Genomic DNA, 15,352 nt, shown 5'->3' with positions numbered 1-15,352 from the left:
GCTTAAAGGCCTAAACTGTTCTGTCGCACACTGCAGGCGCAAGGATTCACGTGAAGAAGTCGCTGTCGATGGACGCTCCGAGAGCAGACCGGCGAAGGCTGTATCTGTCGCGGAAGGGGTTGGGCTCTCGTCGAGCTCACTAGAGCATCAGACTTCTTCGGTGATCGGGACCTCCAGCTCACCGCTGTCGCAGTTGGGAAGCATTGCTACCTCAGGGGTTTTTCTCAGGCCAGGTGGGGCTAATAAGTCGCCGCACGACAAGACGATCACTGCAACGACAAGCGATACTACGCCCACTTATACAGAACAAGGTTCATCCTCCGGTGGGCCGGCTGGTGCATTGACGTCTAAGGATACAGGCGCAGATGAGGTGGGTACAGAAAGTAGAGACACCAAGAAGATGATCGGTGCCTCGACCAGCTAGTGTCTCGACCAAGCAGACGCGCCTGCAGGTGTCCCCGCTGTGTTTGAGTACCAGGACCAGATCCCTGCCGACACGCCGCCTGACAGCAAGACCACCAATGCAGGAGCATTAGCGGCTCTGGACACGACGAAGCATGGTGCATGAATGACGCTTTATTCAAGAAGGCGAGCGGTTATATAGGAAAGCGGTTAGATAACAGAAATGGGGGCGGCTTCTGTCCGGCCAGGCGCGTGTGCATGACTTGCACTACGTCACATCTCCCCTGTCTCTTTTTTTTATCGTCGAAACAAGCAGAGTTTTAGAACTCAGGCGCCGGGTATCTTCGTGGTGGTTGGCGCTTCCGTTCACTCCTGCGGAGTTGTGTAGATTCGGATGTCCCTGTAGTGTCTGGGACTCCCACAGCTGGCAGCGGCGCGGGAGTCTCGTGGTCTGGAGACGAGGGAGGAGGAGCCGGATTGAGGTGTTCTCTTGTGCGCTGAAACTGTTGACCCTCTTCCGTTTTGACGATGTAGGCACGAGGAGTCTCAGCCCGCTGTACGACCATGACAGGGGACCACGATCTTGAGGGCACGTTGTACATAGTTGCGGTCGAGCCTGACACCATGTGGACACGACGAAGCATGGTGCATGAAGGATGCTTTATTCAAGAAGGCGAGCGGTTATATAGGAAAGCGGTTAGATAACAGAAATGGGGGCGGCTTCTGTCCGGCTAGGCGCGTGTGCATGACTTGCACTACGTCACAGCGGCAGTCATCTCCGAAGACCGACGACCCTCCACGTTGCCAACGCCAAAGAGTATCGAAGACTCTCTGCAAAAGCAGGGGCAGGCTGCAGCACAAACAGCGCATTGTGAAGAGCCCATCAAAGAGGAGCCGTTAATTCAGGCAACAGTTCGGCCGATCGCGCCACAGGCTCTACCTCTGAAGCCGGAGGATCTTGAAGCCAGTGGCGTTCGCGAAAAGCAGAAAATACACCACAAGCATGAAAGGGCTCAAGACAGGAAATACACTTCCGGCGCTCGCAGCGAAGGGCAAGCTGAGGACGCTCAACGAAAAACGGGCCTTGGCTCAACGGCCAACTGGTCCTTCTATCATGAGTTTACACGGCGTTTCTCGGGACAGGCTTTATCGGAAACAACAGGTTAAATGCGCTGATTCATTTGCGCAACGGCGGGTGTTTTACCTCGACAGACAGGGTGAGATAATCAGGCTACCGTCTGCGACATGGGATGCCAAATCCGCCCAATTCTGGTTATTTTTAACATACAGATACTCGAGGTTCTACTAGCAGTTTCTACTCAAGACTTCTACAACATAGTTCGAAATTGCACTATAAAGAGAGAGTGCTTTCGCAGAGCCGAAAAATTTTAATGCATTGCCCTGTCGTTATTAACGCGTGCAGTAGCGTTAGGGAGCTCGTGTCACAGATAATCCGGCTTTGTGGTCGGCGTCGTCCACCGTGACCGAAAAATCTACAAAAGGTACTGAAACAAGCAACCTAGAAGGCACTCTCCCTGTCTGCTTATCTTTCTGTAATTGTTCCTTCGCGCCATTCAAAAATTTTATGATGAACCAACTACCCCAACAGCAAGTTGGGCTAGTTGGTTGACGTAGGTCACGTGACCTTGTGGCTTCATCACAACCTGCCCACCGGACTACGACAAACTGCGAACCGTGGGAGGTGGCAGGAAAATTAATGATTGGTCACGAGAGGTTGCTGGGAAGAGCAACTTGTCGCACAAATCCCGCCGATGGCAGCACTCGTCACCGCAGTGCTGCAGTGGCGCATCGCTTAACCACTGCAGCACTGCGCCATGAGTTGTGTAAGTACTCTTGAGGAGCTGTGAAGTTAAGTAGAGAAGAACCAATTACGCATATACTGGCATTAACACATTAGCTGTCGTGTCATAGCCTTAAAGCGAAGCTTGAGAGTCCCCTCAATTTTTTTTTGTGATGATTATTAATAGGAACTCTCAATATAACCGGTGCTAACATGAACCTTGCACTTTGGTATGCAGAGTCGTAAGTAGGATATCGTTTTATACGGCTCTTTTTACCGTGCAAGCAGTATGGGTACCATGAGGCGATAATACTCCCTATCGAAAAATCTCATATGAATTCATATGTGTCTCGTATCATTCCATATGTGTTACATACGAGCTATATGTGTCAGATATGTGTCTCGTATGAACTCGTATGCAGCCCATATGAGTTATATGTGTCAATATATGTGCCTCATATGAACTCGTATGCAGCCCATATGAGTTATATGTGTCAGTATATGTGCCTCATATGAACTCGTATGCAGCCCATATGAGTTATATGTGTCAGTATATGTGCCTCATATGAACTCGTATGCCGCCCATATGAGTTATATGTGTCAGTATATGTGCCTCATATGAACACATATAGGCTTCATACGAGTTCATATGTGCCACATATGTGCCTCGTATGGACTCATACGGGCATCATATGAGCCATATGTGTCGACAAATGCGCCTCGTATCAGCACATATGCTTCATACGAGTTCATATGTGTCAGGTACGAGCTCATACGCGTCACAAATGTCATAGATGAACACATGTTCTGCATATATAGTAGTTCACGTGCTACGGAAATGTGACTTGTATGCACTTATTACATATGTGTGGCATACCTCAACTGACACGCGACACTCGTGCCTACACAAGTGCTCCGATATGCGTCGTATCAGCTTACATCAATCTCGTGCGAAACAGATAGCCGCTGATGACTGCCTCTTATAGAGTGGGCCTTGCTGTTTGAAACACGGGGAAAAGAAGGGATGAACAAGCGATTAACAATTGCCCAACCAACGCACAAAAAAAACTCTTGGCCTGTTTCAAATATTTTTCTCCCTGATTCTCTGCTTGTGCCCTCTCGTTGTAAACAGCGCCTATCGTAACAGTATGACGTTAGGCGTTTCCAATGTGCTTGGACAAACGTTCAGCTGGAAGGCAAATATTGCCTTCTGGGCTTAATTGAGCTGTTGAGCGAATAACGCCAGGTATTTTCATGCAAGAGCTCCGACTGTAGTTAACAATAGGTGCGCAATGAGAGTACTACGATGAATGGTGCAGGCGCTGTGAAAATTAAAATACATACAAACACCAGATCTTTCAGTGCTTCTCACAGAGCACATCAAGATTCACAATATCAGTGGAAGTGCAATCGACTGTAGTTCAGCTCGTTAAACCTTACAAATAAACATTTTGACCTCGCACCTAACCGTCGAATGTTGAATCCTCAAGATGTTGAATAAAATTGAATTGAAATTGAAATTGAATCCTAAAGTAGTGGGAAGCATAGCGTAAGTCTTGTCATCCAAATATAACTCAATAGTTCTCCGTGTCAGTTGTGGTGTAGTGGTTAGTGTAGTGAGTTGTAGATCGCTAGGTCAGTGGTTCGAATCCGGACCCACCCGTATTCTTTTTTTTCCCCGTTCGAAATTTTTTTTTTACTTTCTTTAGTTTACTGACTTCAGTGGAAGCTATTTTATTAATTGCCTTATAATTCCACCGCAGCCCTTCCCTTTCCCAATAATTGCAAACCAGACACATATGACACATATCACACATATCCCACATATGACACATATCACACATATGACACATATTCCATAATCTCGTATGAACTAGACACATATGACACATATATATGAGATTTTTCGATAGGGCTTGCCTGTGTCTGTTAGTGGTCACCGCGAAAAGACGCCGGCACCTGCACCATTCAGAACGCGAGAATCCATCCCGAATAGAGGCTTTAGAGAGACTGGTGCAGAGACGCCTCCAAGCGGGCAAATTCGGTGGGAAAAGGGAAAGCGGCGCCTAAAGCGATTGCGCGTCATGAGTGGGTGAAACTTTGCTCGCCAAGTAAGGTGAGAGTGAATGCGATAAAACTAAACCCAACAAAAATTATTAGCGAGCTATAAAGCTAGCCATTATAAAGGGAAGTGTAAATGCAGCAAATTTACAGTACAAAATTATTCGCCAGCCGTGAAAAGGCAGCCAAACTAAAGTAAAATTAGTTTATGCAACGTTCAGGCATTGGTACACGCGCCGAAAGAGAAAAGCCTCACATTGAAAAAGATAACCCCAAAAGCTCGTTTCTAACAATCGAACATTGTTATAACGTAATGGTTTTTGACGAAATACTGGATGTAAGGAACGAATGACGATTCCCCTCGGAAGTTACGTCAACACAGACTATAACGAAGCTACGGCTATAACGACGTAATAGTTGGGACCCTTCGACTTCATTATAACGGGGTTCAACTGTAGTGCGTTCTCGATCACTTCATTTGGGTTTCTCAACAGACTGGAACACGGCCACTGGTCAGTAAGGAAGAGGTGATTAAAGGTGCACGAGAAACAACGTCGTCGAAGGATTGTTCGCAGTAAACCCAAGCAGTTTGACATTGCGACAGAGTTGGCTCTTAAGATTGACACTTTTAAAATTTGGAAGTTTTTAAATGTGAAGTGTGGCCCCCCTTTTTTTCCTGCTGGTCTAATCCAAACACGCGACTCCAGAGGTGGCATCTAGGGAATTGGCGACGCATTGAGCACAACAGAAATAGCTGAGGTGTGTCGCCTATTTTCCATAACAAAAATAGCACGCGATGTCATCGCTATTACTTGTGAAGAGTGTGCCAGCAGTACGGGCCTTTGTTTGCTTCGTCTTACGCAGTGGACACTGAAAGTAGAGAGAGGGCAGACAGATGGGATTCTTGAGAACATAAAACAAAGTTTAAGGCCACGCCTCCGTGTGGTTAGCCGACTTTCCAACAAGAATATTTGTCTTCGTCGGCGCAAAGCGTTCATCGTTGGCGTGATTTAAATGCGGTCTTCACTCCAGGTTGGAAGCCCGGTGAGGGGGAGTAGGGTCTGATGTGGAAACGGCGTTAAGATGGGGAGCATCACCTTGAAAATCTTGTCCAGGCCCGATGGGTGCATAAAATGACTGACCGGAGGATTAACCACGGCGAATAAATAAGACAGCTCAGCTGTATAAAGTCCAAAGGCGGGGAGTATAACCCACGTTGTCTTGAAAGGCTGTCTCCAGGCATTGGAAGCTGCGATCGAGGTCATGGTCGTAAGGTCAACAGGTATGGTGGACTTGGAAAAATTGTATAGAACAACTGAGAAGCACTGCGGATAAAAATACGGAGAAGTAATCGGAGCACGGAACTTTCGGTTCATTCTAACCGGCGTTTTGGTGTACTAAACACAGTCTTTAAAAAGGCTCTCGTTACTTTCTACAAACACAGTCTTTAAAAAGCCTCTCGTTACTTTATACTTCGCATTATTTGAACAAGTTTTCACATTTATAAATCTTAGGCTCTACCGATTCTACTGTATTAGCTACGCTTTCAATATGAGCAGCTCTTACGCGTCGTAACATCTGCATGTGCAGCATTCGTGAGGAAAAATTCATAATATTCTAATATTGTAACCTACTAATATTGGAATATTGAAGGTAGTGTTGCATTCCTTCGACGCGTAGCACAATATGCTTTTTAAGTTTTTCCTTCGCTAGCATAGAGCATTTCAGACTGCCATAGAAAACCAATGACGAACATTTCGACGAAAGTAAAAAGGTTAATAGAAAAAAATGCAAGCCTGCCAACATGAGATCTGCGGATATATTTATTGTTATAGTGAAATCTTACAATATATAAAAATATAGTTCATAAACGTTTTCCCTATTGAAAAAGATTCTGTGTCCACAATAATTAGCTACGTTCCAATCGATTCAGGCGAACCCGATTTGTTGAGTGTCCTGCCAGTGCAACGTGCTTTGCGAATAAAACAAGTACAGTTTCTCTTGACAGTTCTTGCCAATGGCGTCTGCGTCTCTGCAACACCGCAGTCCTGAACGTGACGTTCGTCACCGAGATGGCAAGTCGCGACGAGCGACTCCTGTTCGGAGCCGTGGTGGCCGCGATAGCGATCATATTCTCCCTGCTAATCGCTGGTCTCGTCCTGCTGCTCTACACCAAGCGCGTAACGTCGCCGCTGGCCTGCGTCACCGCTGAGTGCTTGGCGGCGCGTGACTACCTGGTGCACCTCCTCAACACGAGCAAGGACGCGTGCAGCGACTTCTACGGCTACGTGTGCGACTCGTGGCTGGAGCGGGGACCGGACGGCGGCAGCTTCCACGGGGACAGCGTAACTGCGTCACTGGCCAGAATCAACGCACCACTCTGGAACCAGGAGGGGGAAGAAGGTACGGAAGGGTGTGCGGAAATACTGGGGTGCGATGGAATGTCTTTCGCCTTAGCTGTCGTCGGGCTTCTCGTGTAGCCCTCGCTTAACAGTCACAGGAACTAGCTTGAGATGACGTCGGAAGTGTAAATCGGTGCCAAAAATTAGTGAATTCAGGTTATAACTTATACCTGGAATTTCCGAGCTTCCATTTAGGGGAACCTAACCACTGGGCGTTGTAATTTCAGTACCTGGCAATGTATGCAAGCCGGAACCTACTAAATGGGGTTTCTTGTCGGTATGATCAGCAAAAGGGTCAACTGGCGACAGAAAAGGGTTAATTGGAGAGATACAGGGGGAGGCCTATGCCTAGCAGTGAGCTTAGTGGGGCTGATGAGGATGGTCAGTGAATTCTGGTGATGATGATGATGGTGCAAGAAACTGTTTCGCGTCAACGCTTTGTCGGATCATGGTGGTTTTGATTTTTCTCATGTCCATTCCTTAGTTCGCCTTATAGAAAACTTAACCAACTAATGACTAATCAAATTTCTTATGCGCGGACATTACTGGTAATGATAAATAAAATTGCACCTAATGTGCGATATGCCGTGTTTTTTATCAAGCTGTTTCTCTGTTAATGCTTCTCAGTTTTCATGTTGTTTCATGGTAATATAACAGTAACGCAGAAGTTTGCTGTTAGAACAACGGCTGTATAGCAGAGCTTTTAAGGTATAATTGCTTCGCCACCGTCGTGATATGACATTTTGGCCCCAAGAAAATGTGTCATGTGGTCTTTGGCACAGGAAGCACATAGCCCGACTACTGGGTGCTCTGCAGAAGGCGCAACCTTTAGTCACGAGATGGAGATGGTCCTTGGAATAGACACTCCGGAAATCTCGCAGTAGTTGGAGTATAATCATCAGCCATCGGTAGTAAATCCCCGTCTGCGGAGACAGCGAAATGACATAGTGTTTGATCTTGATTTATTGGTTTGAGACGTGCCTTTGTCGTGAAAATAAAGCTTCAACTTGCCCAATCACAAGCACTCATTAATTTTGCACCTGATACCAGTATTCAGCAGGTGAGTCACAAAGCACTTTCTTTAACAGCGTAAAACACTCTCCAGGGTGTAAACTGGTTTACATTTACAAACATTTGTTCTTGGAACATCTCACGCAGATGAATCGGAAGACAGCGCTTGGTGCGTCGTGTCTATCAGCAGTGCCACCGATACGTTTCCGACAGGCCGACCACTGCCTCGCTGAAGGGAACTTTGCACACTGCTCGGAAGCAGTTGAACTGGACCAAAATGGCCGCCTGTCGTGATTATCGTGAACTTGTAAGGCTCCTGGTACAGATGTCGCTGCTGGCTGGACTCCACTCAGTCATGATCCTAGAAATCCTCAGTGAGGATGGCCGAGCTGTCTGGCGACTTTCCCGCGGGAGGTCGCTGCACCAGAAGCTCATGAGCACTAGCGGTCACCGCGGAAACCTGGAGACAGTTTTTCGAAGCGTAATGGACAGTGAGGCGAAAGACCTGCCGAAGATTCTCGAAATGGACGCACTCGCCGAGCGCGATCTAGACGTTGCTGATTCCACAGGGACAAAGCCAAGCGAAGAAGCGCATGGACTTCTCGAGGAGTTTCTCGGCGGTCTTGTTCCTGGAGTAACGGCGACTGACTGGCTAGCGGCAGTTAATAATGTACTCATGCCATTGGATATTTACACTATGCGGCTTTCAGACCTGGCCCTGGCATCTGGCATAGATAATATTCGAAAGCTGTTCAAGAATATTACCGCTCAATATAGTATTGGTGACATCTCCTTGTACCTAGCATTTCATTTGGACGCCGAGGTGTTGTCTATCAAACTGTCTAGAAGCCAGGTGTCGTCAGACCGCGCGAAGACTGCGCATTTCTGCTTAGAGCTGGTGCAGAGATCCCATGCCTTCCTTTGGCCGCAACTCGCTCCCAGGCTGCTGAAGTGAGGCAGAAGGCAAGAAGTGCTCGAGACGATGTACAGCCAGCTTCAACAAGCGTCTAAAGACTCCGTCATGTTCACGTGGCTGCCCCAGGAAATGCGCCCCTATGCTGAAGAAAAGGTAAAGAAAGTGGTGCTGTCGGTCGTTTCTCAAGACATGTCGGTTAGTGCTGCGTTTCTTTGCTCCATTAAAGGCATGCTTCGTACTCGTTAAGGGTGAAGCTGCAGAGAGAATGTTTGCAGCAGTGAAGCTCCACTAATATTTTACTGTTTTCTATCGATTCATGACCGAAATTTAATAGTGCCGGCAATATGGAAGAATTTGAAGCGCGCATCGATTTTGATGCTACTCCTGGGTATCCACCATTTCGACCCCGGTCATGAACTGCAGCTTATAGCTGCTAGGTCAATACTCATGGCTTCCTGAATACTGCAGCTGAAGCCAGCGTGGATGGATGAGGAACACCCGGCCGTCTTCGGCAGCATCAGCGAGAGTGAGGGGAACTTCGTCGAGTTCTACCTCAAGGTACTGAGCGTGACGCACGAAAGGCGCCTGCGAAGTCCTCCAACACTCGCCTTCTCCGCCATCTCGCGGCTTGAGCGGCACAGCGAGTTGGCGTACTCGGGGACAACGCAGTCCGTGGTTGTTCCTACAGAGTACCAGAGCTCGCCGTACCTGTACACGACGGGCGTACCGACCTACTTCAACTACGCCACCGTTGGGGCACTGTTGGCGTCGAGCATCGCCGACGTCGTCGGGCCGGCTCTCTTCTCTCCGGCAGAGACGGTAACGCCTCGTTGCTTGTCTAAAAAGGCTCAGGAAATGAACTTCGGTTCCGGCGCGTATGGAAAAATTAGAAGGTCAAACAAAAGAGAGGAATAAATTTATGTCACCGAGGAATTTTGGGCACATGGGCTTCAGGGTCCCCGCACGGCATCACTGTACTGTACAATAAATAGATCATGGACTTCAGCGACGGGGGCAGCCCGGTCAGTGACGATCGTCTGCCTGACTGGGTCTGTCGGGCGCAGTAGGGTTGTCTACCGTGTTTGTCTACTCCTCTATCTCGTCCTGTCGTTTAGCGTTGTTTATATGTACTTTCGCCATGGAACACCAACTCGCCCAATCTTCCGTTCTTCTGCAGTAGGGTTGCCCATTCTTCACAGGGTAGGGTCCCCCGCCGGGTAGGGTCCGCCGGGTATTCAAGAAGAGTGCGGGTTGGGGTGGCAGAGGGGACATTTCTTGATGAGGCTCGAAGATGTATGGCTATGCCATTAGTGCAACCGAGCATTTCTCGCATTAGATAACGGCAATGAGCGACGTGTTTTCGTCACGCTTGCAGCAATATATGCATTGGTCGGCGAGTATACGCGTTCGCAAACGTACGAAGGGCTGGCGGTGGATGACATTAGGTAGTTTTCGCAGGCAGGGTGGCCGAAGCTTGCGCAGTGGAGTTAGAGGTTGTTTTTTGAACGAGGCTTTTATCATGCAATGATTGTAGTTGGCCTGGAGCTGGTGCTGCTGATAAGTTGGTTTAAGCGTTTAAGTAGCGACTCGTACGATGAATGAGCCAACATTAACCACTCGGAACAAACACGCGTGTTGCACAGGAATAAGTGCGTCCTAAAACTCCTTTATCACAAATAAATGTTTGTTCAGTGGATAACATATACCACAACACAAACTGATTATGAGCTTTGTAGCCGTATGGTTGCGAATGGGTGAATGCACGAATAATTACTTCCTTATTAATAATCTGCTAAGTCTTGGTGGATTACCCTAAACATTGCACCAACACCTTTATCACTTTGAGTTACTGATCAATTTGCTCTCGCCCTACCACTGCTTGCAATCCTGATTACCTCAGATGGTAGAGGGACTGTTTCGGTTAAGCGGTGTTCACAGGTTGGAACATCAGACCAGGAAGGATTTTCCCTTCGTCTAGGATGTTTCAGTGGAAACTGTATAGCTGTTCTTTGCAACCAGATGGCTGCGCTTGGGGTAATGCTAATGGGTAGTTTCTTCCTTATTACTATTACGACGCTCAGAATCGAAATGTAAACGTCTTCTGTGAATGCAGGGTTTTCTCACAGGAGTGCGTCTCAGTGTTTGCTGAATGCGAATAGCTTGGCGCAGATATGCCAAACTCTAGGGGTGTGCGAATATTCAGAAATGTCGAATACTGGCTGAAATATCATCCGATTCGATTACTCGAACGAACGAATAAGTGTATGTTCGAAATTATTTGAAAGGAATCGAAGATGTCCAAGTTTTCGTATTCTTTTCGATAAGATCTGCCGTATTTCATGCCGTGTATTATGCTGCCGCGATCAGTTCGCGCGGGATGGGAGGTTCAGCGCCTTGGCGCGGCCAGTTCGCGTGGCAGTGTTCATAATCCCCATACAGGGCCTCAGAGGTTGACGATGAGTCCCAGTCATGTTCAGCAAACCCGGCCTTTATGCCTTTATGTCGGGGCCTTTATGCCAGTCCATGCCATATACCTATCTCTGGTCCATCTCATGCTCTGAGATGTTGCGCTAGTTTCTTATCTTCCGTTATTAACAGGAAAAGTTACTTTTCCTATCCTGATACCATGGCAATGCTAATGTTATTTCACTTAATCCGTGCCGCCACCCCATAACGGTAATCAATGTTCTATCTTTTAATAGAAACAGCTATAACTGTGATCGCTGTTTCTCACGATTGCTCATTGAATATTCGCGCAAGTAGCGAATATTCCTAAAAAAATATTCGATTCGCGTCCTGTTCTCTCCTCATTCGATTTGTGTTCGTTTCGGGTTTTGTCTTAGGTATTCTTATTCGATTCGATTTGGGAAAAACTACTATTCGCACAGCCCTATTTCCTTCCTCATAGGAGGTACGACGTGTTTGACCTTATTTAGATTTTCTGAAATAAATCTGCTCTCCATGGCTGTAACCTACGCCGGCATTGCATACGTTTTTAAGGTGTTTCCGCTGTTCATAACTGTACTTGTGTGAAAAAATGGCCGTTTATTATGCTTGTAAGTTTTGCGATTAAATGAGGGGAGCTGCTTGGGTGCTGGAACCCGTGGGAAACCCATAGAGAACACAGTGCCGAACCGAGGCGGCTGTGAGCTTCGACTTGTGCAGTGCGCACAGTGCTCTTCCGCCGATTAGCCTCGCTACAGTAGCCTCGCCTAATGCGAACGGCCAGCGTGCTATTCTCTACTCTTCACGTTTGCCGCGTTCCTTCCTCCTTCCCTTTTCTCCTCGCACTCTCTTCGCTATCGCCTTCTTTCATTCTCCGCTACGCTCTGCGTTTGCTCTGTCGTTCGCTCCGTTACGCCGAGGCACGCCGCTCATTGCAGGAACAGGCGCCTAAGGGCTCTGCTGTAAAACAGGTTAAGTGTAGAGCCAACTTTATAATGCAGCGTATGATATTTATAATTTGTAGCCGTCAATGCGCCTTAGGAGCTTACAAACTAATATACATAGTACCTTCTAATACCTCAGTGCCATATACTTTTTACACAATGTTAATTGATATTTTTGGAGTCTCTATTGTAATTTCATGATATACTTAATACCTAGGCTACTACTCTGTTGTACAGTTCAAATGCCATTTAAGAAAGTGATGAGGAGGCTCAAATTATTTTTTATATCAGGAAATTCGTACTATAAAGAAAGGCGTTTTTCGGTTCTTCACAATCTAATAATATATGTGACACCCAAAAGCTACCACGGCATCGTATTTACCGCTAGTTCGCGCCTGCGCGTCCGCCAGAGCAGCGCGAATCGACTGTACGTGGAATCGAAAAAAAGAAACACATCTGAGTTCTGGAAAGAACCGCGAATTTATTTTGTCGCGAAGAAAACCGTGGTCTTCGGCTTCGTGCTCTTCAACAGCAGTTGGTGTACGCACTTCTCTTAGCCCCCAAGCGCTTTCATTGCATCCTCGGTTCCCCTGTGGACCCCAGCTAACTGTTAATAGGTCGCCTGCGTCCATCACCTCACTTGGAGTAGGCACGAGAGCTTCGTCGTCTTCCTCATCGTCCACATGTTCCGACTCCTCTTGGGCACCCGGAACAGGCTGGTGGATACAGTCGCCAGCTAAGGCCTCTGTTGTGTCGTCGCCTGCGGCGGCACCGCCCGCTACAAACTACCGCATTGCACTCTCTAGGCTACTAAGTGTCCCCCTATTTCTCGCTCGTATGCTACCAACAAGCTGCGAGAACGTGGTCAGCGAAATAAATATAAATCATTTCTTTTTTTACTGATTTATTCCTGGAAAAACATTCTTCGGTCGAGTTTGGTGGCCAAGTTAGTTTCGTTACTTCCCGTTGATGAGAACATTGAACCCTATGGGTACCTGCCGGCGAAGGAAAATTTATGCGTTACTTTGTGAAGTTCTTCATATCAGACTTCGTTATATTGAGTTTTAACTGCATATGTTATTCTACTTTAAGTTTCATGACCCTTAGAACACTGGGCATGGTCCCCATAATTGCTCCCCCCCACCCCCAACACACACACACGCTTCTCCTACTTTCAGGCGCACCGCAGACTCAGCGACGTCTGGTGGACGCCAGAAGCGATCAGCAAGTACAACGGGACCACCATGTGCCTGCAGCGGCTGCTCTACCGTCTGGGCCTGCGGCGCCACCTGAGCGGCAGTGCCGAGCACCAGCAGCGCGACATGTTCCTCCGCGTCCAGGGACTACGGCTGGCGTACTACGGCCTGGTGGCCAGCTTCGGCTCCGCGGCGGCCGCCCATGGGTTTCGGCAGCTCTGGGCCGAGGCTCAGGACGCCTCCTTCGCCCGCTTCTGCCTGCTGTCGTGCGACGCCTACCAGACGCCGAGACCCCTGTCACCCCGCGCCAACTGCCTGCTGCCCCTGCACAACATGCCCGAGTTCGGCGCCGTGTTCGACTGCGTCACCCGGGAGGACTTCGTCGCGCACCAGTGCGTGCCGTAGCAGCAGTGCTTAACGCTGCTGTCCAAGACGAGTCTTAAGCCGCGGTCCTGAGCTGTGATGTGAACTTTTATTTTTTACCGAAAATGTCTGCCGTGTCAAAACATTATCGACACTTTTTTCACCGACCTCACCCTGCAGGACGACTTGGTAGATCATCCTTGAACTGCGCCAAAGAATCTGAGCTCGCATTTCAGCCGACTGACAGGTATCGGATGAGGCCGAGCAGTTTCCAGGCACTCTGAGACAAAATGTCTTTAGAGGTTTTGGCTTGCTCACTGTGATACTCTGATTCTAGCTTTTCATACTGAATTTTGATTTTACTTGTTCTTTGATATCATGGGATTTTTTATCTGCCTTACGCAACATGTGTCCGCCATGATGTCTTGGAAGCAGATGTCGCACGGGATATTTTCCTTCCTCTCATAGTCCTCTACAGCCTAAACCATATGTTAAATTTCATCAATAGTGGATGGCTTCTTGATATATGTCCCCATTTTTTCTAAATGATGCTGCCGCTTTTCATTACGCAAGAGAATTACATTCATTATCGTAAGCAAGCTGTAGAACCTTACGCGGAACAGTTCAATTCTAATTACTGGGACGCTGTTTCCAATTCTTTGCGCACCTGGGCGAAGTCCGAGAACAATAACTGTGTCTTGGTGTCACGTGCGTGGGTACTTGTGTTTCATGAGTGATTTGTGTGACGTGTGTGCTTGACCTTCCGAAGACCTTGTGGTCCCCGAGAAGTTTCTCAGTGCGTGCTGATGGGAGACTGAGAGGCTGCTCGGTGAAAGGACGCAAGCGCAATGTGTGAGTGCATGACACAAACGCCCTTTTATTCGAGGACGACGTTGTTTTGCGGCCGATGGTTTGGGACTGCTGCTGTTCCCAACCATGACTGCAGGCTTCGCGCGGGCTGCAATGTGCCTTCTTTAATGTGGATATTGACTATTTGTTTTGAAGCTAGACTCTAATACTCAACACTTGTCATTAGGGCGGAATTTTCGGAATGTAACAAAGCCAGAGGTGATACCTTCCGGCGTTGTGACTATGGGCGCCAGAAACCCTGTGCACCTCTTCACAAGAGCTCTTAGTGAAATCCAGCGGCTTTTCATTTTTTCTAATACTGATCACTACAAGAGAGGACCTGAAGGGCACTGCCCCAAACACACTGGGGATGAATACTATATCGGACAAACTGGGTGGCCGCTGCTGCTTGAGGGACTTTAGCAGTGGCTACTTATCAGCTACCATGCTTCATGGCGAGGTGGAAGCAGAAGCCGTAGCGAGTGTCACCATTGAAGCCCGGGTCCCGAAGAAGAGATGATCTGTTGTTTGATTTGGTTTATGGGGTTTAACGTCCAAAGCGACTCAGGCTATGAGAGACGCCGTAGTGGAGGGCTCCGGAAATTTCGACCACCTGGGGTTATTTAACGTGCTCTGACATTGCACATTACACGGGCCTCTAGAATTTCTCCTCCAAAAAAATTCAAATGCCGCGGCCAAGATCGAACCCGCGCCTTTGTGGTCAGCAGCCGAGCACCATAACCACTGAGCCACCACGGCGGACAGATGATCTGTTGCGTACTGATGTGCTTGGTGTTCGGGACCGAGTTCTTCAACGCATGAGGATGAAGCAGGCAGACTGCGGAGGGAAGCGTTCAGGAGTCGCAGCAAGCTTGAGGGTTTATTTACATTATTTACAATAAAAACAGAGACCAAAGCTCTGGAAAGAAGCCCTTGGCAAAGAAAAGTTTACGACTTGAATT

General features: G+C 47.9%; 1 protein-coding gene across 1 annotated transcript; it reads left to right on the top strand.

The window, feature by feature from the left end:
• Positions 1-8,659: 8,659 nt before the first annotated feature.
• LOC149328373 (uncharacterized) lies at positions 8,660-13,583 on the top strand. Its single transcript, XM_089558976.1, has 3 exons — positions 8,660-8,788; positions 9,062-9,412; positions 13,161-13,583. Exons 1-3 carry the CDS (start codon positions 8,660-8,662, stop codon positions 13,581-13,583), a joined length of 903 nt encoding a protein of 300 aa, XP_089415102.1.
• The last annotated feature ends 1,769 nt before the right edge of the window (positions 13,584-15,352 follow it).

This window comes from Amblyomma mixtum, chromosome 9 (genome assembly GCF_055824585.1).
Source record: "Amblyomma mixtum isolate Tamu chromosome 9, ASM5582458v1, whole genome shotgun sequence".
In the NCBI taxonomy this organism is placed as follows: Eukaryota; Metazoa; Arthropoda; class Arachnida; order Ixodida; family Ixodidae; genus Amblyomma; species Amblyomma mixtum.
The sequence above is the reverse complement of the archived record's forward strand: the minus strand, read 5'-3'. Positions and strand labels throughout refer to the sequence as shown.

What these genes read in the sequence shown, in the direction of transcription:
- LOC149328373 (XM_089558976.1), top strand. Translation starts at nt 8,660, where the DNA reads ATGTACAGCCAGCTTCAACAAGCGTCTAAAGACTCCGTCATGTTCACG. An exon ending in TCGTTTCTCAAGACATGTCG is followed by an intron (nt 8,789 to 9,061) that starts GTTAGTGCTGCG and finishes TGAATACTGCAG; the next exon opens with CTGAAGCCAGCGTGGATGGA. An exon ending in TCTTCTCTCCGGCAGAGACG is followed by an intron (nt 9,413 to 13,160) that starts GTAACGCCTCGT and finishes TCCTACTTTCAG; the next exon opens with GCGCACCGCAGACTCAGCGA.